The sequence below is a fragment of the Acartia tonsa genome, chromosome 7 (assembly GCF_053477335.1).
Source record: "Acartia tonsa isolate MP-2025a chromosome 7, ASM5347733v1, whole genome shotgun sequence".
NCBI lineage: Eukaryota > Metazoa > Arthropoda > Copepoda > Calanoida > Acartiidae > Acartia > Acartia tonsa.
In genome coordinates this window covers 5,849,887-5,874,829 of record NC_137266.1, presented here as the reverse complement: position 1 = coordinate 5,874,829, position 24,943 = coordinate 5,849,887, and the positions used below count along the sequence as shown (strand labels likewise).

The following is a 24,943-nucleotide window of genomic DNA, read 5'->3' as shown; positions in this document are numbered from 1 at the left end:
ATTGCCCCACTATTCGGTTAGTGAGACAAAATTGTTTTCAAGAAAAATCCTCCAAAATCACAAAAAAAATCTACAAAAATTAAATAAAATCTTATGTTAATAACCCTCCTATGATTTAATTAATTTTTGTAGATTTTTTATGTGATTTTGGAGGAATTTTCTCGAGAACAATTTTGCCCCACTAACCGATTAGTGGGGCAAATTTTTTTTTTTAAGAATCCACCTCTGTACCCAAAGTTTTATAGACATGTTCTCACATTCGTTAATTTAAAAACTTGATAGGTTGGTACAGACTATTTAGAATTATCAAACTTTCCCCCAATCAATTTAATTTTAAATAAATTTTAGGGGATGTCTACGGTACTCCCAAACTCATTTGGGCGAGGGATAATCACCCCTTTACCCCCTCCGGTGAAAATATTAATTTAAAAAAGCTAAATATCGTTTAAATCATTATGATTTGAGAATATGTTATTCAATGTTCCATTCTTTTCACAGAGCCCATATTATCCATTTGTGACGTCATAAATTTCGGGAAATGGAACCCCATTTCTTCCATCTCATTTGAAGAGATTTTCTTTCCTCCTTCCCTTCTCCTATCCCGAAATTTATGACGTCCTTCTTTTTATTTCACATCAAAAAAATTGAATGTAACTTCCCGAGTCTTTGGAAGGATGTTTATAACAGATAACAAAGGTTAGGTTATACTGATGACCACTGTAGGGTAATGTCTGTTTACATCTGAAGGGTTTATACTCAGTAATTGCTTCTATCAATAAATCTGAACAAAAACAAGGATGATAACATCCATAAAAGCGAAGCTCTAAAACGGTAGGACAAACGGACATTAACACTTGTATAGTGCCAGAACTGAATAATCAGAATATAAATGAATAAGAGTCAAAGCAAAATAATGAGTAAATTTGTTGAAAAACTTCTTAATGCGGACATACTTACATTTTTAGGACTTGATAACAGAGTTGTTTTGCTTATAATATTGTACTTTGTTGTCCCAGGAATGAATATCCAAATTTCACAACAATCGGATAATTAGATCCCTTAAAAATTTGTTGTTAAAAAAGTAAAAATCAACATGTTTAAGATGGACGAACGGATATTCTCGTAACGATTAAAGAGTTGCTACGCTTTCTAAATCGAACTTAACTACTACAGGAATCATCATGAAAAGTTCGAAATCGATAGGACGATTCTAACATGCCTAAATTAACAAAAAACTAACCATAACGGACGGAAGGGCATACCTTAATTATAGAACTGCTTCGCTATATATATACACCACAACACTAAATCATAAATATTTTGGAAGGACAATTTGATATTTTAAACTTTATAAAAACAATTTACTAGATTTTCATCTAATTATGCAAAAACCAAGCGACGTAGAAAATTGTAAAAGAAGTTGTATCAACTTTTTTTTTATAGCTAGCCGGTTCTTTTAGTAAGTAGTAGATGTAAAATTTTTCATAGAATTCAAATATGCAATCGGTTTTTTTGTAGACCTCTTATTTTTTAAGTAATTTAAGTTTTTTAAAAAAATAATTAAGTCGGTTTTAAGGTACTAAAACGCAACAAAATAAAAGAAGAAAATGGTCAGTAAGAACAAAAATAGTAAGATCTTTAATTTGACACCTTACTTTTAAAATTCTGTTGAGTAATTATTGAAAAAATTTATTTTTTTAACCTCGGTATAATAAAAACTTTAGACCTAAATATTTTCTCAAACAGACATAAAAAACATGGGTTCATATATACCATTAGAATCAGAAAAATATTACGAATCCATTGTAAGCAAAATTGAAAAAAATTAAAAAATTAAAAAATTACAGAAATGGCCAATTATTTTTTTTGTTCAGACAACACTATTGTCTTCCCTTTTTTACCCCCTCTTTACCCCCTCTTTACCCCCTTCCCATTTTTATACTCAATTGAAGAATTAAGACGTTGCCTGTACAACATAATATGATATTTTCATATAATTCCTTTTATTGTAGTTTATATACTATATTGTAAACTTTTTTTTTCAATTTTGCTTACAATGGATTCGTAATATTTTTCTGATTCTAATGGTATATATGAACCCATATTTTTTTATTTGTGAAATAATAAAATTAAGTTCAAAGTTTTTATTCTCGTGGGTTTAAAAAAATCGATTTTTTCAATAATTACCTGACAGAATTGAAAAAGTAAGGTGTCAAATTAAAGATCTTACTATTTTTGTTCATAATGACCATTTTCTTTCTTTTTTTTGTTGCATTTTAGTACCTTAAAATCGACTTAATTTTTTTTTTTTTAAACTTAAATTACTTAAAAAATAAGAGGTCTACAAAAAAACCGATTGCATATCTGAATTCTATGAAAAATTTTACATCTACTACTTACTAAAAGAACCGGCTAGCTATAAAAAAAATAGTTGATACACCTTCTTTGTCAATCTTTTATGAAAAAACAAGGATGACAACATCCATAAAAGCGAATCATTGAAACGGTAGGACAAATGGACATTAACATTTGTATATTGTCAGAACTGAATAATCAGAATATAAATGTATGAGAATCGAAGCAAATTGTAAGTAAATTTGTTGAATAATGTTTATGGACATACTTACATTTTTAAAGACCTGATTATAGAGTTGCTTTGCTCATACTATTGCCTTTGTTGTCCCAGGAATCTGTATACCAAAAATCAGATCAATCGGATAAATAGATCACTCAAAAATTTGTTGTTAAAAAAGTAAGAAAATGAAAATGTTTAAAATGATCGTAAGGACATTCTGGTTATGATTATAGAGTTAAATCGTATCTAACCACTACAGTCATCACCATACAAAGTGTGAAATTGATAGGACAATTCTAACATGCCTAAATTAACAATAAAAATTCATCCATTCAGGAAGGACGTACAGACGAACGGACCGACCCTAATTATAGAAAAGCTTCGCTTTTAAAACCAGGCTTACTATTTCTTGGGTAGATTAATTTTGTCTCTGGCAATAAATTTGAATTCTCCCTAAAATAAAATTTAATCTTAAATCTATTTAAAAGATATTTGTTAGAAAATAACGGCGTTGGGACAAAAGACCTACATGCATAAGATCAAATGAACAAAAGACCAAAAACAATAATACCTAATAAAAAATAAAAGTTATAAGATTTAATAGACACAAGACTTTCTGTAAAACAAACAAATGAGACAAAATACCATTAAAAGTCGAAAAAAATTTTTAAGTAAATTTGTTGAAAAACTGTTGAAATACAGAGCTGGATCTTTAAATGTGTAGCCGTTGGCGTGGCTGTAGCCGTGGCCGTAGTCATGGCTGTGGCTTTAGCAACGCTTTAGCCACACTAACGGACTGTGGTCACTTTTAGCGTGCTTAACCACGCTACGACTACGACCACGCGTTGCCAATATGATTTAAAGATCGCATTTTTTTTTGTGGCCACGGCAACGCGTGGTTAATATGATTTAAAGATCGCTATTAGGTTGGTGGCTGTAACTCTGACCACGACTACGGCAACGGCTACGCTTTTAAAGATCCAGCTCAGGATAATGATTAAGGACATACTTACATTTTAAGAATTGATTTTAGAGATGTTTTGCTTATAGCATCGTACTTTGTTGTCCTAGGAATCAGTATTCCAAAAATCAGGACAGTCGAATTATTATATCACATAAAAATTCTTTGTAAAAATAGTAAAAAATCAATATGTTTACAATGGAAGTACAGACATTCTGGTAACGATTATAGAGTTACTTTCTAAATCGTATCTAACTACTACGTGAATTATCATGCAAAGTTTGAAATCTATAGGACAATTCTTACATGGCTAAATTAACGGGGGAAAAAACGTTCCAATCAGACAGATGGACGTACGTACCGAACCTAAACCGAACGTACAAAAAAGCATCGCTTTTAAAAAGATAATGATAATTCATATTATTGCTATTTAACTCACCTATGTAAAACTAGCAAAGAAAAAATCAATAATAACATAAAACATTTATAAAATTCATTATTAATTTTACAGTTTAGCATTTTATCTGAAAAAATGTTTTGTTTTATTTAGGTATACTATAATGAACATTTGATTATTTAGTGTAATTTACTCTACTCATAAAATAGATATATCATATATCAGATATTTGGACGGTCGGACGGACCGACCCTAATAAAAGAAAATCTTCGCTTTTGAAAATATTAAATAAACTAATATCAAACAATGAAATATCGCAAGTCATACAAACTCTCACCTTTTCATATTTGTCCTAGGATAGGTAATTGAAGACGAAGAAAGTCCCTAAAAAATCAGTATGTTACGTCATAAAAACTTTTTAGGGGTTTTATTTTCCACTCCTCTTCTCCTCATCCCTCATTTTTATGACGTCATTGAGGGACTTTCTTAGTCTTCTAAATAATTGCTATGTTAAGGGGGGGTATGTTCAAATGAACCTCTAATTATTATAGCCTAAAACCATTACAGTTCATATCCAACGCTGCACTGAAAAGAAATAAACTTTTTTTTCTTAGAGAGCTCCTTAATATTATATAGTAGTGTCTTCCCCTCTCGTCCCCCAGCCCATGTGTTTTTTTCCACCTTCTTTTCCATAGGGGTGTATCCCATCTTAAAAGAAACAGCCTAAAACCTTGGCAGGGCAAGTATGAATATTCCCGAACTTAATCGGTCAAGCGATTAACGATATCTTAAGCTTTTCCCGAACAGACAGACATCATAAATAATTAATTTTTACAACAGACTTTTCAATGCAGTTACACTTTCCAAAATATTTCACAAACTGTTAACTTGATTCTAGTTTCAAAAAATGATCGAAATCACTCGTCATGAGCCATTAGCACTTACACTTTGTAAGTCATTTCATGAGCATCTACCATACAATTTACTCTGTCAGTCTGTCTGTTCACAACGCTATAACAGGAATCTATTCATATTGCACATTTAGTCTATAATTTTTTTAACAAACTATGTTGTTATTGCTTTAAATGAAACTAGCGGCTACGCCCCTAGAGGCCTCTAGTGGCACTTTAGATGTTTTTTCTTTAAAAAATACTATCTATGTTGCTTTCAAGTATCTACGATACCTTGCTATGTTTCGTTCAAGTCTTTATAGTTAAAAAAATATACGAGAAGCTACCCTGTTAAGGAGAATCCGATCGGTTCAGCGGTTAGCGAGATCCTTCGTTACAAACAAACAAACAGACAGACAGACATCGTTCTACTTTTTATTGTAGATTAATTTAAATTTTTAACTTTTTTTTGATTTTCTTTGAGCTTTTGCATATTCTGTCTCTTTCTTGTCTTTGTTATGACACCTGAACATCTGTTCTTTAAATCACTTTGTTTGACCATTCCATGATTCGTTACTTGTGTATGTTGTCATCCTTGGTACTGTGCAGAAGATTGGTGAGTTGTGTACAAAGTGCTCTCATACAAAATTTCTCTTCTTTTTGTTTAATTTTATAAATGACATATAATTTAGCGATTTAACACAACGTCTCTTGTTGAGCACTGATGTTGTTTTGTGTTTTTTTGGTACTAGTAGCAACGCCCCTAGAGGCTTTTTGGGGGCACTTGAAGAGGGGGAAGTTGAATTTGATAACCCATTTTTTTCAGATTTAAAAAGAGAAAGTCGTCCAACCCCCCACTTCCTTCTTTTTCATTTTAGTTTTAAAATTATAAAAATTCTAGGTGCGATTTATCTTGGTAGAGTGGTGATATCCTCCCCAAAAATAGCCATAAACCTTGCTAGGACCTATTAGAAGCTAACCTGAAAAGGAGAATCATATCAGTTCAGTGGTTAGCGAGAGAATAATAGTTTCCGGTTATTATTTTATAGCACCTTTAACTTTTATCTTCTCTCCTTTTGTCACAGATCTTAATATCTGCTCTATAACTTACTTTGTCTGTTTGACAATTCCAAGATTTTTTGCTCTTCACTACTTATGGAATTAGAGGTGGATTCTTAAAAAATTGCCCCACTAATCGCTTAAAGGGGGCAAAATTGTTTTCGTGAAAAATCCACCAAAATCACATTAAAAATCTACAAAAATTAAACAAAATCATAGAAGGGTTATAAACATAAGATTTTATTTAATTTTTGTAGATTTTTTTTGTGATTTTGGAGGATTTTTCACGAAAACAATTTTGCACCTCAGTCTTGTTAATTATATTGATGTTCTATTGTTTTTAATTAAACAAGGGCGACAACATCCATAAAAGTGAAGCTCTGAAACAGTAGGACAAAAAATCATTAATACTTGTAGAGTGTCAGAACTGAATAATCAGAATATAAATCGAAATAAAATTTTAAGCAAATTTGTTTAAAGACTGCTTACGTGCAGGATTATGTTTAAGGACATTTGTAGGACTTGATTATAGAGATGATTCGCTAATAACAATGTACATACATTGTTGTCCTAGAAAGCATTAATAAACAAATCAGATCAATCGGATAATTATGATGCATAAAAAATTGTCGTTAAAAAAGTTAAAAGCTGCTTAAAATACGTACGGACATTCAGGTAACGAATATAGAGTTGCTACGCTTTATAAATTGTACCTAACTACTAAAGAAATCACAATGCAAAGTTTGAAGTCATTTGAAGACATTTCTAACATGCCTAAATTAACGAAAAGAGCTATCCGTTCCAAACGGAAGTATGGACGGACGGATCCTAATAATAGAAAAGCTTCGCTTTTAAAAACAGAATGTTGTTGATGCAAGAATGAATAATAACCGATGACTGATAAAGAGAAACTTAATAAAACCGTGACTGCACTTCAAGGCTTGTCAACCGCACATCCACTTACCTACTGACGCGAGTATTTACGTTTTTTTTCCTTTTTTAAGCGTAGCTCATCTATAATTAGGGTCGTTCCATCCGTCAGTCTGTAACGTAAAAGTTAACTCTTTTCGTTAATTGAGGCATGTTAGAATTGTCCTATTGATTTAAAAATTTGCCTATAACAAATATGATTGATTTAGGAAGCAAGGCAGCTTTTAAAAACTTACTAAAATGTCCGTACTGATTCTATTCAATTTATAATGTTATTAGCGAAGCATCTCTTTACCCTTAAAATGTAAATATATCCTTGAAAAGTATCCTGTATTTAGCAGTTTAAAAAAATTACTTACAATTTTGTTTAGACTCATACATTCATATTTTGCTTATTCAGTTCTACAAGTATTAATGTCGGTTGTTCCACTGTTCAAGAGCTTCGCTTTTATGGATGTTGTCATCCTTGTTTTATGCATTTTTTAACATTAAAAATTGTTGTTAAATGTCTTAAAATAGCACAAATTATGATTTTTTGATTTTTACTAATCGCACGGCTGCCAAGTCCTGATCAAACAGCCTAACGAAAGATATTTATTCAAATAAGGAAAATTTTTATGTACAAATCAAATAAAAATAGTAATGGTAGGGTTAATAATAATTTTTTATAAAGTCGTTTCGAATGTGCTTGTCATAAAAGCTTTTACATAATGCATTAAAGTCTTCATTGAAATTATATTTTGATAAAACATGTATTGTTTTACTTGTTAAAAGTTATAATCCTTGATCAAAGCACTAAATTAACTCAAATCGTACGCATCATTGGGTTTGGAAAAATGTTTAATATTAATACAAAATAAACTAAATAAATGTAATCAAGGATGACAACATCCATAAAAAGAAGCACTGAAACTGTAGGACAAATGGACATTAACACTTGTATTGTGTCAGAACTGAATAACCTTAATATAAATGTATTAGAATCGAAGCAAAATTGTAAGTAAATTTGTTGAAAAAACTGCTTAATACAGGATAATGTTTATGGACATACTTACATTTTTAGGACTTGGGTGAGTGTAGAGTTGCTTCGCTTATAATATTGTACCTTATAGTAATAAGAATCAGATTAAAAAAAAACAGATCAATGGGATGATTATTTCACATAAAAAATTGTTGTTAAAAAAGTTAAATATCAACATGTTTAAAATTGACGTACGGACATTCTTGTAACGATTATGGAGTTGCTACGCTTTGTAAATCGTTTCTAACTTTTACAGGAATCATCATGCAAAGTTTGAAATAGATAGGACAATTTTAACATACCTACCGACCCTAATTGTAGAAAAGCATCGCTTTTCAAAATAGTTTGTTTAATTAATTCAGAAATGTTTAATTTTGCAAATGATTATGAAGAAAATAACATACCTATATTAATGAATATTTTCTGAAATGGATATTTGGGTTAAATAAGCCAATACGTTTAATCTGCACGCTATATTATTTTCTCGTATTCATTCGAATCCGGTGGATAGGAACCGGTTCTCATCCATACGAAAAAAACTATGTCTAGCATCGTATTATATCCAGCTTTCTACGAATATAAAAATGTACAATCATAAGATTAAAACCAGTTTTTTTAACCGGTGCCTCCGGCACCTCGGGGCTAAAAAAACTAGTTTTAATCTCATAATTGTACATTCTATAATTATATCCGCGGAAAGCCGTTTATAATACGATGCGAGAAATAACTATTCTTGGGGTTTCTAAACTTAAATTCTTTTTAGCGTAGCTATTCTACAATTAACTTTGTCTGTCTGTACATCAGACCATAGCGCTCTGGGAAAGTGATATTCTTGGCTACTGTTTAAAATAGACTGTTGATTTTTCTGTGAAAATACTCCGTAGAAAGTTTATAATTCAACTTACTTTTTTCTCTCTCTCTTTTTATGACGACTGAACATCTGCCAAATAAATGACTTTTTCTATTTGTACATCCAAGATGGATGTCATCCTTGTTCTCTATTTTAATTAAAGATTGTATATGGTGGCTAATTTAAGGTTTTTTTTAAATAGAAGCAGGGATAAGTAAATTAATTATAGAAATATTTTTAAAAATAATTTTGCCACGCAGCACCATCTATACTATTTATTTTCTTTAAGCTTATACCTTGGCTGTAGCTAAACACGAAGTGCATCCGCTCGTCGCCAGGGAGGAGATAGGTTGAAATCTGAGTTCTTGTGGGAAAATACAATTTATATACATCGTCAATGAAAATAAACAATATCACCCCTTTTGAAGATAACAATTTTTAGCTGAAAGTTTGGACACTTCTGGTGTAAACAAATCAATCAAAATTTGAAAAAAAACACAAATTTTTGAAGCAAATGAATGAGAAAAAATAACAGGATGTGTGTAATATGGAAGGATCTGACTAACCACTGAACTGACTTGGTTCTCCATGGATGCAGAAAATTTTTAAACAAAATTCTTATTATTGTATGAATGATTATGTTTATTTAGTTAACCCTCTATCTCAAATGTTTGACAATCTGAAATGTGTAAAAAGTTTAGATTGGGGATTGTGTAACGTATTAAAAGTTAAGATTTCTTTGAAAACTTTTTCAAGTTTGACTTTCTTTAATTACAAACATATTTAAATGAATTTTTATTAAAAATCATTAATTTTCTTTGTATAAATACTTAGAAACAGCAGCTGTTATATCATCAGGGGTTGCCTCAAGATACGTCCAGGGGGGGGGGGGGGCGTGAGTGTAAATATTGGATAATGCCCCCCCCCCCCTTGCAACGAACAGATTTGTGTGACACAAAAATTATTTAAATATATTAGATTTTTGGTTCCTTTTCAACAAAAACTTCGTTTTCTTCAAATGATTCATTTTTGTACCACTTCCTCAAAAGTATTGGGGCAAGATTTTACCCCAAAACCAAAGAAAACTATTCTAATAAGGTCATTATACATATTTATTTGTGTCAAAACAAGTTTCAAAATGTTTAACAAATTTAATTTTAATCATTTCATATAAAATGATTAATATCTGTTCTGCCGGAAATAGAACAACATAGCAGCCAAGTATCAAAAAGAATCAAAGTAAAAGTTTTTCAACTAAGAATTTCCCAAATTTCTTATTTCTCAAAGTGAAAGCATTATTTAAATTTTTGTCTGCTCTGTTGAATTATTATTTTCAGCATTATTTAATATAAAATTGTGAATAACAGATAATAATTATTGCACTTTTTATTTATGAAATGTACTAAAAATTAATGATATAGAGAATGGGATTTACTATTTAAAATAAACCTTTTAACCTTTTAAACTTTTTTAACCTATTATAATATAATTTCAGTTTTTTATTTAATCAAAAACAATCTTAGTATTTTTTGTATGTAATCACAATTTATATTTATGAACTTTTTTTATTAAAAAAAAAATGTATGAAACATGTATTTTAATGAAGTATTTTCTTATTAATACATAATAGTGTAGATTAAAAAAGGTCATTAAAAAATGAATAAAAAAAATGTTGTGATATTTGCAATAGAACACAAAATTTCATTATTAACTAAAAATACACTTTGTTTGGTCTTCAATAAATCTGAGAAAAGAGACTCAAATACAAGCACTGAGATTACTTTCCTGCACTAATTAAAAGATTAAAACAAATTAATTTATTTTTCCTAATATTTTTTTTCGAACTTATAATCTTTTCATAGCTTTGTTTTGGACGAAATTTTATTTGGAAGTTCATTATTGACAATTTAAATTTTATATTGGAAGGCCACATTTTTTGATAATACAAACCAAAACTTAATTTTTCCATTGACAATGATTATTAATTTTTTAAAAAGTTTAACAAGTCTCTGATAATAATATCTCTTAATTTTAGGAAATAATTATAATTCTATAACAATATTATAACAAATTTTGCAAATTAATTAATTGTGATACATTTGTTGGTGAAAATAATATATATAAAAGTAGAGACAAAACAATGAACGTGAAAAAGATTCAAAATATTTTAATCTTTTTTAACATCAGTTTGTCACTAAATCTAAAATTTTACTAAATATCATATATAAAGACTTAATAATAAAGCCTAACATTTGTAAACAAAGTTATTCTAACGCAATTGGTTGATTAATTGCGCATTTTTGAGTGTACACAAGTGAAAATAAAACGCGGCAAATGCGCTTTTGAAGAGGCAATTCACTTGCGCATTTATTGAGAGATGGTTGGTAGATTTATTCGCAGGCAAGTTTGCTGTCGAAACTGGATAGAGCCACTCCAAATGCTTGTAAAGCACACATGGGATACCTGAAATAAAATAAGTTTGATCCAGTATGTCTTTGAATTAAATTAATATCCACTGAATTAGAACGGGTTATAAGCCATACCGAAAAATCACCTATCGTATTATAGACAATTTTCTACAAATAATAAAATCTAAAACTCGAATCAATCTTGTATTGTTACATTTTTATATCCGCTGAAAGCTGTCTATAATACGATGCCATAAAATACTATTATAGGTTAGATTCAGAAGTTAATAGCATAAGATCTACAAATCTAATAATGTAATCTAAATTCTAGAAAAAGTTTAAAGTATGAAAAATATGTTGCTATTTTATTATCCTACTCTACTATTCATAGCTACTGCTTGGGAATATAGACAAACTAACATAAAAATTAGCTTCCAGAAGTCAAACACTTAAATTTGTTATTACATTTTGTCCACTATTCCTCTGAGTCCGATTTTCAGCTGGATTAAAGCTGATCCATAAAAAACATTCATTGCTATGTATTAAAGACCACTTTCAGCAAAAAGTGAATTGAAATCCAATGAATTATTATTGCCTGGACCTTCGGCTATGTGGGGCTTACAAAATAGGAAATCATGTATTTTTTACCATTTTACTATATGCAGAAAACAGAGGTGGATTCTTTAAAAAAATTGCCCCACTAATCGCTTGGTGGGGCAAATTTTTTTCGTGAAAAATCCTCCAAAATCACATAAAAAATCTACAAAAAATTAAATAAAATCTTATGTACATAACCTTTCTATGATTTTGTTTATTTTTTGTAGATTTTTAATGTGATTTTGGTGGATTTATCACGAAAACAATTTTGTCCCACTAAGCGATTAGTGGGGCAAACTTTTTTTTAAGAATCCACCTCAGTACATAAACGATGCAATAGATGGTAAATGTTCAAGACTAGGTAAATAATCTAAATCCAACCTACTATCTACTTCATTAAAAAAATAAGATTTCATTTCAAGATACAATAATAATATACTTATGTTTCATTTTGATAAATATAAAGCAAAAGCAAACTTTAATAAAATATAGCATAGCTACTCTATAATAATAATATTACCTATAGTCCATGGTAAATACGTCCTCAGCCACCCTACCAAACTATATGATAATATAGCATAGCTACTGTATAATAATAACATTACCTATAGTCCATGGTAAATACGTCCTCAGCCACCCTGCCAAACTATATGATAATATAGCATAGCTACTCTATAATAATAATATTACCTGTAGTCCATGGTAAATACGTCCTCAGCCACCCTACCAAACTATATGATAATATAGCATAGCTACTGTATAATAATAACATTACCTATAGTCCATGGTAAATACGTCCTCAGCCACCCTGCCAAACTATATGATAATATAGCATAGCTACTCTATAATAATAATATTACCTATAGTCCATGGTAAATACGTCCTCAGCCACCCTACCAAACTATATGATAATATAGCATAGCTACTGTATAATAATAACATTACCTATAGTCCATGGTAAATACGTCCTCAGCCACCCTGCCAAACTATATGATAATATAGCATAGCTACTCTATAATAATAATATTACCTGTAGTCCATGGTAAATACGTCCTCAGCCACCCTACCAAACTATATGATAATATAGCATAGCTACTGTATAATAATAACATTACCTATAGTCCATGGTAAATACGTCCTCAGCCACCCTGCCGAACTATATGAAAATATAGCATAGCTACTCTATAATAATAATATTACCTATAGTCCATGGTAAATACGTCCTCAGCCACCCTGCCAAACTGCATGATAATGTAGTCTATATCAGATTCGTGGATTATTTGAAAGTTCTTCACACTGGCCTACAAATAATAATAATTTGTTTGTTAAATGTTATTTTAAAGTCAAATGAGTTATATAGTTCAACATTTAAGAAATTTGTTTCCTTGGCCCTACATAAATAGAAAGGAACTGGTGAATGCACTCCCAAACATATAGGGGTATTATTCAAAGATGTATGCAAGGGTCAAAAATAGCTTCAGAGAACAACCTTAATACTTTAAACAATCGGACAATGGACGTCGTATTCGAGTGGGAATCAATAGGAAGAAAAATAACCTAAAACCATGCAAGACTTGAATCTGAAGGTTTTAACCCTTACAGATCGGGCCCCAATTCTCACCTGAATAGATTGGGGAGGGGGGGGGCTATTGGCCCCCCTCTCTATCTCGGCTCCTGTTACAGATAGAGACATAAATTTTTTATAAATAAAATCAAATCTGGCCGACGTATAATAACTAAACTTAAAAAGTCATGAAGTCACAGCTCTCTATCTTACCTACAAAAAAATGACATTGAAAAAACTAGAGGGGGGTCTGATTTACCCCTCTCCCCTCCCCCCGATCTATAAGGGTTAAGCTATTTTACTCATCATTCCGAATACAGAGCTCCTAGATGCGTGGGGTGCAGTCGCTGGTTCTTAATAAAGTATAATTCTTACTTGTGTAACCCTGCCGTGAAAATTGAGGACATAAGATTGAGTCTCATCATTCCACACTGGGGTCTTGTTCTGTAGCTCTAATATCCCCTCCAGATTTTTACTTTTATATCTAAATAAAACATTTCTATTTTGACAATTTTGCTTTGATAAAATAGTGATGTTCGTTTAAATTTTGATGCCAGCTTCTAAAATTTTAAATGTACTAGATACTTTCTGTCAGAAAAAGTATGAGCCAATAAATTTACTCAATTGTATGCAAGATATGATATTAGAATTTCTAGTTTAGAGTCTTATTCTTTTTCATGTATTCTACAATTTTATTGTTTGCCACTTTTAAACATAGCCATTTTTTTTTGTTTTAAGTTCAAAATAAGCTGGATGTCTATAACTCTTTCACATTTGGGATTCCGTAATTTTATAAAACACTAAAACACCTAAAACCTAAAAAAAAACATGTTTGAAATGTTACCTCTCTAATAGCCCGTCATGATCTGATGTTTTCTTGATCTCCACCCTCTTCCTGTCTGTTCCCATGCCAGGTAAAACAACTAAATAATTGGATAATTAAGTAGCGTAGCAACCTCACATAATTTTAATTTAAAAAGTATAAACTCTGAAGCAGTGTTAATGTACTATTTAGGAAATTTAACAAATTTTGTTGTTTTCACTTTAAGTGCTTAGCGAGCACAGAAACCTCATTACTCCCTTTTATATATCCTATAATATAAAGTACTAAGCGTTTTTGTCTGTCCCAAAGGATCTCGCTAACCGCTGAACCGATATTGTTCTCCTTTACAGTGAAGCTTCTTATAGGTCATGGGAATGTTTTAAACTATTTTGGGAAGGGTGTCTTCACCCCCCACCCCCCCCCCCCAAAGAAACTCCAATTTAAAATAGGATAAGGTCGACTTTTCCCCCTCCTACCTTAAGTGCCCCTAGAGGCTTATAGGGGGCGTAGCCGCTATTATTGAAAATAAGGAAGGGGGAATAGTTTTTCAGTCTTATGCCTAGCTCCTGCGGGGCTCCTAACCCTCCTGTCATGAAATAGCTAGATGGCAGGTTGCATTAATAATAAACTGAAACACCTATTATACTTTTACTGTAAATTCTTTTGATATAGCAGTATCCATGTAAGAAAAAAACTATTCTACCTGTCATTTTTCGAGGTCCTTTAAAACCAAGGACATTAGTGTCATAAAGAATGCCAGCTATTTCAAGTCGGTTGGTCCTGAAAGAAAAGGTCATATTGAATTCAGTAGTTTAAAGAACTCAAGAAAAATTAACGGGTTCAACGCCCCCCCCCCCCCCCCCCCCGACCGTTAAGGGTTAATCAATGAATACCTTGGTTTCTGTGTGTCGCCATTATCATAAACAGAGAACTGAGTACCCAAGATATTTGATCTCAACTTCCCAACAAAACTGTCTCCTCCCCGCGATAAATCTGTTGGATCTGAAAAAATAGTGGTAAAATATGATTAAGTTAGAAAATTAAATAAGAAGAATAGAGGGGACATAAGCTATATGTAACCCTGTCGAGAGGGTGGCGACCTTGTCCCGAATTTTTATTGGGTCTTTTAAATCAGCTAATAGCGTCGGAAACACAGCTGAGTACCTACAAAAGAACATAAAGCACTTTACTAGCAGACGAAAAGGGTCTCAACCACTTGGGCAAGGTAATAGTTTGGATTATGTACTTTAATAGGCAATTTTACGCCACAAGGATAGTGCAAAATTTAAGGATCATCTGCCAAAAAATAATAGCTAATAATTCTATAATTTTGTAGGTAATTAATTTTCTTAACATATATATACATATTATTACAAAAAATGGTGAGGCTTTTTTGTCTGTAGCTTAAACGATTCATGACATTGGTCTTTGGATGGTTTAAGGCTATTTTTGTAGCCTTTCTAATAATGAGGCCCCAGATGGTACCTCTAGTATAATATAATGTAATGATAACCTGTAGAAATAAGATAGTTTGATGTTGCTGACTTCTTTCTCTTCCGCCCAGCCAATAAGAACACTTTCCTAAAAACAAATTTTGTTTTAGAAACTTATTGTATTAGTAAACAAATAGACGCTGTTTTGGCTTAAAAATGATGTAGGTTTTCAAATTTATTGTAGCTATTTTGTCATAAGGGGCAAAAAACTCTACATTTGAGGAAGAAGCAGGGGGCTTAAAATAGCTTTTAAAATTTCAGCTGTCTATATTTAATACCAGCCAAGAAAATCACATATCCCCAATAGCGTTACGGACTAAAGTGATATATAGAGTAGCTTCTTAAAAAATAAATATTCCCATTATTTTTATTTTTGTATAAACACATGAAACTTTAACACAAATAAATGATGCATTTTAATGCAGCTATTTAAATTTTCAGGCTATTTACATTGTAACAATTTATCATATTTTTATTCTTTTGTTAAAAGTAAAGTTCATAATTAAAAAACTCTTTGCTTTGAGTTGCAATATAAGAATTGATAGATTTTAAACTTATGGATTTGAACTTCTGTAACATCTGCCGTTAAGAAAATGCACAATAAAAGTTTAATTACAACTTTTTATTAATTAAGATTTCTACAACGGCTATGAGAATAAAGATGAGATATAAAAGTAAAACTGTTAGCTTCAAAATATATAAATATACTTAAAATATAAATGTTAGAAAAGGAAATAAAAACAAATTGATATAGATATTTGTATTTCTTGTGGATCGACAGCAGTCTTTAAAACACCTTATTTGAGGTATAAATACTTTTTTTATGATTACATTGCCTGGAACACAGTAATAGTGTCTGACTGATTATGACGTAACAAAAAAAAATTAGCCAATGAGAGGCCGTTTTTGACCAATGGTAAAATTTATAGTGGCCTCTCATTGGCTAATTTTTTTTTTGTTACGTCATAATCAGTCAGACACTATTACTGTGTTCCATTGCCTGTTGTCAGAATTTTAGGAATTAAAGAAAATGATACTATAAAACTTTGATTTTCCTTTCTTATGGGACAACTACCCGGGCTAACAAAACTGGTATTGTAATCTTATTTTTATTTTGATATTCGAGGAAAATTGTCAGTATAGCTGAGAACCCGTCCTAATCCAGCGTATATCAATCAGTTTCGTGGCCATACTGGAAATCATTTTACTTGAACTATGTTATCTTTAGTTTAATTTATATTATTGTTGTTGTAATGAAAGCTGCACACAAAAAAAAATCAAAATGATGGCAGATACCAAACCCTTGATAATCTGTGGTTAAAGATGCATGAAATCAAAGCTGAAATATTTCAAATATCTTCACCAACAAAATTTATGGTATTTTATATAGAATGAATTTATATTTATTTAATAAAAAAAGAAATAGGATGTTTGTCTGTCTTCCACTTTAGTGTTCAGTTAGATCTCTAAAACTTCTAGGCTAGAAGAACCATATTAAAAAGAAATTTCTATGGTTAGAGAAAAATTCTAAATATTAAGTTTAATTTTAACATTGTAACATGTAAAATCTTTTAAAATGCTTTTATTTTCAAAAATCGAATGTTATTTTCTTTTAAAAAGCTTTTAATTTTAAAAAATCTAATTTTATTTAAAAGATATTGGGAAAAATTCAGTGGGTATTAACTTTTGCTCAAAGTGCTAAATCATCACAAAAAATGACGATAAAAAAGTATAATAAGAATGTTTGGGTATAGTCCTTTTCGTGGCAACGCCCCTCAAGGAGCGTTTCTTCGTATTTTCACAGTAGCTTATCTCCTATTTCTAGCCCTTGCGGGACCAATTGCCTAACCCTGTGAGGCAATCACCTAACACAATATAACCTAACTTAACCTAAAATAACCTATCAAAAGCCATTTTCAAAATTCGACGAATCGCCCCTTAAGGGGCGTTGCCACGAAAGGGACTATACCCGAATGTTTACCTATTATAGTTAAACAGAGGGGAAATAAACCAATATCGCTTTAATATTCGATTCTAAAGATTGGAATAATGTGCGACAGTGAACCCACACTAAAAAATCTATTGAATAGATAGGATGTGCATTTTATATAAAAATCAATAACAATTTTGTTTACTGCCAAACACAAATTTCTATTAAAAACATCATTTTGTAAGCAAGGACAATATTTTAAAAAGCTAATCAAGTTTCTTTTCACAAATGTAAAATACATAGAAACACTTTTGCAAGTCTGATGCTATTTGACCTAAAGCCTATTACGTCATTAACACATTTTATTAAATATTGTCAAGCTACCTAAGGAAGAATTTGGCGCATGTTTATTTTTTAAAATACCTAAATAGCTAAAAATCGACTGGTATACTACTATACTATTATAGAAATTAGCAAGATTGGTAAGATCTTGCTAAATATCAAGTCTATTAAGTACTTTATTTTTAATCAAATCAACATACGATGGTTTTATACTATTTTAGGTTATTTTTCCCGTCCAGTTTGCTAAGAAAAAAGACCCTTTAGATGCTAGGATCGCAGACGATGGTAGGACTAAAAAGGACAAGAAGACTAACTTTTTATGATTATCCTATCCTTATACTAAAGTAACAGGAAGTCTGTTAATCTCTGTGTTTGTGTGTCTGTGTGTTTGTACCGAAGGATCTCGCTAACCGGTGAACCGATCGGGTTCTCCTTAACAGGGTAGCTTCTCACAGGTCCGGGGAAAGTTTATAACTAATTTGAGGGAGGGTACCACCACCCTCCCAAGAGAAATCGCCTAAGAAAAAAATCTTACCCCCCCCCCAAAAAAAAAAATTAACTTAAATTAAATATGGGGTGGGGAATCCCCCCCCCCAAAAAAAAAAAAATAATTTCCCCACAAATTTTTTTTTACTTTTTATTTTAAGATCTAAAATAATAACTTGGGTTATCAAATTCGACTCTCCCCTTCTCAAATGTCCCTAAAGGCCTAGCCGCTAGTTATATAAATAAAGTTGTAAGGTTTATCGTCTGTAGCTTTAGATTTTAATAAATTTTGAACCAATCAGGTTCTCCATTTTGAAGAAGCTTCACATACATCCCAGTGAGATTTAGGCTATCTTATTTTTTATATAACTTGAGTCGGTACTAGACTATTTTTCTTGCTCTTTTCTACCCTTTCAATTACAGAGCCCCTAAATTGCAGCCTCGTCGATAATTGGCAGGGAGTAAGGGAGGGGAAAATGGATTGAATAATAAATTTCTAGGAGTCTCAGACTTTGGGTACTGGATTAAAGGGAATGTGCAAGAATTTAGCAGTTTCTGACTGACTTTGGGTACTAGCGCACAAAATGCCGCTAAGTCGTTTGTTAGTTTTGAATATTGCAGAAAAGTATCAATAAACCTAATTTGTTATGATGTGGCTGGTTTTAACAATTTTTTTCTCTCCAGAAAATATCATTTCATAGATAAAAACTTTATTGTGATATTTATTTAATAAACAATATAAGAATCCAATTACATTTTGGGTTATGGGGCTATGGGTTAAATGGGTTCCAGTTTTCTAGTTATTAATTACAGAATGGTTACATGTGCTGGTAATTTAATTTTCAAATAAGTGCTTTTTTCTTGGAACTTTCTTCTTATTTTATAGTTTTCTGTATTGTATGAACTCTCCCTTTACAATTTCCTCCATATTTTCTGGATTAATCTGGATTTCAAGGTCTTTCAGCAAATACTCTTAAATTGAATTAATTGCCCATTGTCCCCTCCCTTACTCCCTGATAATTGGTTAATAAGTTAATATACAATATATTATTTTTCCATATTATACATCTAAGACTAAAAACTGTATGAATAAGAAAAGAAAGTAAAAGTTATGGCACCGTGAAAAGAAAAGAAATTGAGCACAACTAAAAGTCAGCTTGAGATGTCTTTGGATATTCTGTAGGTACTTCCGATAATAGTCAGGATGGCTAAGACAAAGAAAGATAAACTAATCTACATATCCAATGATGATAAACAAAATTATCATATTACAGATTATAATTATTGGTGGAACAGTTTGGACACTTTTTTGAACCAACTAATCAAGATTTAACTATAGCCTAAGTTCATAATCATCATAGCCAACGAATGACAAAACGCTTTTTAAAACTTCTGGTATAGTCCAATGTCCCCTACACACCTGAAAAAAATGCTCCGTAAATTACATAATATATTGTTTTTTTTTCTCAAGACTTATAAAAAAACCAGTTCATTTTAAGAAGTAGCTGCCTTGATAAAAATAGTACAATTAAGTTAAAGGTTAAATAAAAAGGTAAAGAAAGCATAGATTTGTTATAAATATAGAATAGCAAATCCTTTATCAAAACAGGAAACCACAAAAACAAAAAAATCAAGCACTCTATCTATTATAGAAACTTAACAGCTACAGGGGACGTTCAATCAGCTACCCTACCTAAAGTAATTAAAAATACTTAAGGTCTGATAGGAGGAAAAGGTTAATTATAAATATAATTAACTTTCCTTTTAAGAAAGTATATCCTGAATTAAATAGCTTGAGGAAAAGGATTAAGTCGATATTAGAAGGAATGCAAGAAGTAAATTTATACTCATTCTACTCTTATCTGTAGTTAATGTTTCAGAAACAGAAATTATTACAAAAAATTTACAGATTTCTCCACATAAATCTTTCATTTTGTTGCACTATTTATTTTTGATTTTAATATTAGAAAATTATTTACATAGGATATCAAAAAAATAGGTTTAAGGAAAAAATAATAAGTTTTATACACAATAACAACATTAGAAAAATTATTTTTTTTAAACCTGGCCCTGTGAGTGGTATGTTAAATCTGTTATTTAAATGGAAGGATTAAGGCACTAGAAGCTGTGAAGATAGTGCTCAACAGAAATCCATCAGGTTCCGGTGTTTTTACATTTACAGTAAAATAATAGAGACGGCACAAGCTATTTATATGTAACTGTGCCCACGAGGTGGGGACCCTGTGCCGACTTTCAATTGGGTCTTTGAATAGTAGCCATTAGCTTCAGAAATATAAACACAGCCAAGTCGCTATAAAACAAGAAAAGAATTTGCTAGGAGACGAAAAAGGTCCTTACCACTTGGGCCAGGTAGTTGTCTGGGTTATACATCTATACTTATTCACTAATGTTTTCACAATATATAGATGCACATGGCTAATTATGTGAAGTTATTCACCAAACTTTGAAAGCCTAAATACCAAATAAATTTTTATATATACCAAACAAAATTTCCTGTTAAAGAAACAGGAATGTCTATCTATTAAATATAAATACCTATCTATCAGATAATCAATTATAGGCAGATTTACCTAATTACTAAAAAGCATGACTTTAGTTCCCATCACCTTGTCCTTTTATAAGGGCAATAATCATATTTTAGGTGGGTAACCAGACTTAAACTCACTTTCCAAGCCAAGTTTACCAACCTCTTCGAAATATGAATAATTTTCTTATACAAATAGAAGAGCAAATCATAAAATTTTTGTTTCGTTTTGTACAAACATGAAAGTTTGATTCTTGTGTGAAGCAAATGAGACATAATCCTTCTTACAAAGTTATGCCTAAAATCATCTCAAATAAATCATGACAGTAAATCAACATACTAGAAACCCTTGTATGTTATTTCTAAAATTAATTAACTTTAGAACTAGTGTTATGTGGCTTTGAATTTGTCAATTTGCACCATGATCATACCTTAGAGTTAAAAGTTTGTTTAGCCTATCTATTACTAAAAGGTGGTTTAAATCTACATGGCTAATAGTATTTATGTAGAAGAATCTAATAGTTATATACTCTTTATATTTTGGTTGTACAATCTAGAATTATGTTCTATATTTATTTGGCTTTGTAAATCCTTTTATCCCTATAATAAAGTTTGTCTAAAAGACAAATTGCACTGTGTAATAGAAAATTAAAAAAAAAAACATAAAAAATAGATCATTAAAATAACAAAGAATGTTTTGAAAAAAAGCGAATTATATAGTTTCTATCTTTTAGCACTCTTTTCCTTTTAATACACTGATAAATATCTTAAAATTTTTAACATATATTGTTGAGATATAAAATATCTAAAAATTGGAGAAATAATGTTTTCTTACAAAATATCATTTTCTTTACTCGACTATTTTCACTTCATTGAATAGAAATTTGTGCTGAGATTGAAAATAATATAAAAATTCCATAGTCTTGCAAGATTGTTTTAGTTATTTTTAAGCATGAGGATACGATAGTTGTACATTAAACCTTAGCTTAGGTCAGACTTTTAGAATATATTGCCTTTCTTAATATCTCAATCATTGCTACTCTATAATTACCAGAGAGGTAGGTCCAACTCATTGGCTGAAAATTATTGGGACTTTTTAAAATCTTATTTGGATAGTAGTGTCAAAACTTTTGCACCAATATAAAAATCTACAAAAAAAAAGGTAATTTTGTTTTTCATAATAATCGATCACTGTTTTATCAATGATTATGTTTTATGTAAATCTATGAACCTGCATACGAAACTATGAAACACACAATGAAAGCCAGAGGGAGAAAATTTTTTAGCTGTAATAATATTTCAATGTTTATCTTCAATAAATGGTGGAAATTCATACAGTTCAGTTTTTGTACATTTTATAAAAAGAATTTCAAATCATACGCCTTTCTTGTCTGTGGTGAAGGATCTACGCTCAAAGTGAAATAGCCCTAGGAAAAAAATTGCCCACATCCAACCTCCCCAAAAAAGTTTTTAAAAACTTAAATTAATAATTTAAGGTGGGGTGGGTTGACCTCACCCCCAACATCCACACTTTTAGTGTCCCTAGAGGCTTCAAAAGGGCATAACCACTAGTAAATACTAACTCAAATACATACGTGCATGACTTATATAGGGTACAACTACTCTATAATATCCAATATTCGTCTGTTGCCTTCTTTGGCTAAGTTTATAATTATTGTTGTATAGAATAATTTATATGATGACAAAATAAATTAATTTTAATATAATATCCTATATTTGTCTGTTGCCTTCTTTTGCTAAGTTTAGAATTATTGTTGTGCAGATTAATTTAACTGTAAGTATTCATAGTTATAAGTTATAACAACTTGGTTAAATATTAATATAAAAATAGGTGTAATTTTGTCATGAAAACTGTTAATTTAACAGCCTCATAGAATTTCAAGGATGTGAAAATGACAGTAAAACTGTGTTTATGACAGCGGCAAAGGTGTAATTTTGACAGTGGATAAAAAATATTGCCAAAAATACAGCTAAAAACGAAATCGACAAAAACACAGTGGTTATATTTTTGCTAGTGGTAAAAGTGGCAACACCTCCTTATATAGATTTGTTAACTTTCTTTCCTATAACGTTTAGAAACATAAAACATATAGCGTACAAACTTATTTAAGTTTAGGTTTGTTTAAAACTTACTCTTATACTATCTTTTTAAAACAAGGATGACAACATCCAATCCAATTAATAAGTTTGAGCGCCACAATTTATTGGATAGTTGGTGGGTTTAAAAAATTTGAATTTGAAAAAATGTTATTCACTCTAAGACCCATTGCCTTGAACGTGCAATTTTTTAATTGAAGGGTTAGTGCTGGAATATTTGTGATAATTCTGGCTTTACAAAAGTCAAAACTTTATGAGTAACTATGTAAATATAAATAGTTCTTATATTTCTTATATTTATAAATTTTCTTATAAATAGAAAAAGCAAACAAATATTAAATTTGTAGCCATGCTTTTATCCGAAATACATACTTAATCTCCCTTAGGGAGTTTTATTTTACCTTTTACTTTTATCTTACATCTAGTTTTCAAACTTGTAGACTTTAGATTTACAAAGTTTGTTTTTGCTTACTATAGGTCTAAAAGAGAACAGTAAATTCTCTCTTTTTTTTCAAGTTCTCAGAAGTGATTTTAAAAACATACATTATATTACACTGGCTATTTGCAAAACAATGATTAAATGTAAAAAAAATCTACGTAAATGTGAAAAATCTACATTTACGTAGATTTTTAAAGAAAAAGATTAGTTTGAAGAAAATATTGTCAAATGCTTTGTTTATGTCAAAGTGTTTTTAAAACTATTTTGTTATTCTTTTGAGTTCTAATTACAAAGATGCTAAATTATTAATGCTCCCTAATTATTATTTTTGACTCCTGCTGGGGTGCTATATATTTACAGGGTACTATCCCAGCGAGGCATTTTTATCCTAAGCAATAAGCAAATTGATAAAATCTTCTTATATTTATGCCTTAATGTTATATGAATCATGCAACAAGGGTGTATATTTTCAAATTTGACCCTGCTGAGGGGAAGGGGGGAGGTAAAAAAATTTTTAAAAAGTGGTTGAGGGAAAAAATGTAAAAATTAAGAGAACTGAAAGCATTTTTTTCCATTTTTCTCACCTTTTTGGTGAAAAAATCTAAAAGAATATGTGGGAGGGGGGATAATATGAATAAAATAAAGAGTTTTGAAAATATTTTTTCCATGTTATTTCCTTCCTTGCTGGGAGGGGAGGGGGAAAAAATAAGAAATTTTGCAGCAGGGGAAAAAAATTAATCTTGTGCAGAATATACACCCTTGTCATGCAAAGTTGACAATAACATAAGATCTCACACACCCTAAATGTAGAAAGCTTGGCTTAACAAATATAAACTAACCTTCCGTCATCTCTCTCCATGTGCAGAAAGTAGGTGGGGTACAGACCTACAAAATAACAAAACAAAATCAATTATATATGAATAATAGTCTTCAGTTTCTTAGAAAGGGAAAGGTAGGTTGCGGGTAAAATCCGTAAAGGTTGTGTGTTTTAAGTTAAAAACAGTAGTAGAACGATAAAAATTCATGTTAACTTAAAAAAAATTTTTGTCTATAGTTCTTTTCAATAAGAAATACACATATTTAGTGAATATTACTGTTCTACTACTTTTTGTAAGCCTTAAAACACACACTTTTACGGATTTTACCCGCAACCTACCTTTCCATTGGCCTCAGATACGTCAATTAAAAATATGGAATTTTAGAGTAGGCACCCGCGACCGTGGCTCAACACGTAGCGCCTCCGCTCGTCGTCGGGAAGGTGATAGGTTCGAATCTCGGTCCAACACTGCGAATTAACTAAAGACGTTAAAAATGGTTCCTGCTGCTGCGATGTCAGGTGCGCGACATAAATAGTTAGAGTAGGGGGAATGCCTTGGCCCAAAACAGGCGCTACTCACTACCATGCACAGTTAGGACTTCTCAGACAAAGGTCGTGCAATCAAAGGGTTGGTTGTCTGATTGGCAAATGGACGCTTTTCACCGCACCGTAATCAAGGGCTTAGGGCTGACAACCCT

The 24,943-nt window shown here is 30.9% G+C and overlaps 1 protein-coding gene and 1 long non-coding RNA gene across 4 annotated transcripts in view; both read right to left on the bottom strand.

The window, feature by feature from the left end:
• Window positions 1–659: 659 nt before the first annotated feature.
• Window positions 660–4,062, bottom strand: LOC145324071 (uncharacterized). Its single transcript, XR_013881181.1, has 3 exons — window positions 3,976–4,062; window positions 2,979–3,028; window positions 660–781 (listed from the first exon to the last, which is right to left on the bottom strand). It is a non-coding gene; the product is annotated as an uncharacterized LOC145324071 (long non-coding RNA).
• Window positions 4,063–9,777: 5,715 nt separating this feature from the next.
• Window positions 9,778–24,943, bottom strand: part of ktub (Tub domain-containing protein ktub) — a 67,234-nt gene continuing 52,068 nt past the window's right edge. For all 3 annotated transcript variants that reach the window (XM_080167337.1, XM_080167336.1, XM_080167335.1), the window contains exons 11-18: window positions 24,268–24,313; window positions 15,589–15,656; window positions 14,969–15,077; window positions 14,779–14,855; window positions 14,097–14,175; window positions 13,628–13,736; window positions 12,889–12,989; window positions 9,778–11,146 (exon numbers count right to left, since the gene is read on the bottom strand). In XM_080167337.1, the coding sequence (XP_080023463.1) occupies window positions 11,074–11,146; window positions 12,889–12,989; window positions 13,628–13,736; window positions 14,097–14,175; window positions 14,779–14,855; window positions 14,969–15,077; window positions 15,589–15,656; window positions 24,268–24,313 (662 nt within the window). In that variant the 3' untranslated portion in view covers window positions 9,778–11,073. The remainder of the gene's footprint in view (window positions 11,147–12,888; window positions 12,990–13,627; window positions 13,737–14,096; window positions 14,176–14,778; window positions 14,856–14,968; window positions 15,078–15,588; window positions 15,657–24,267; window positions 24,314–24,943) is intronic.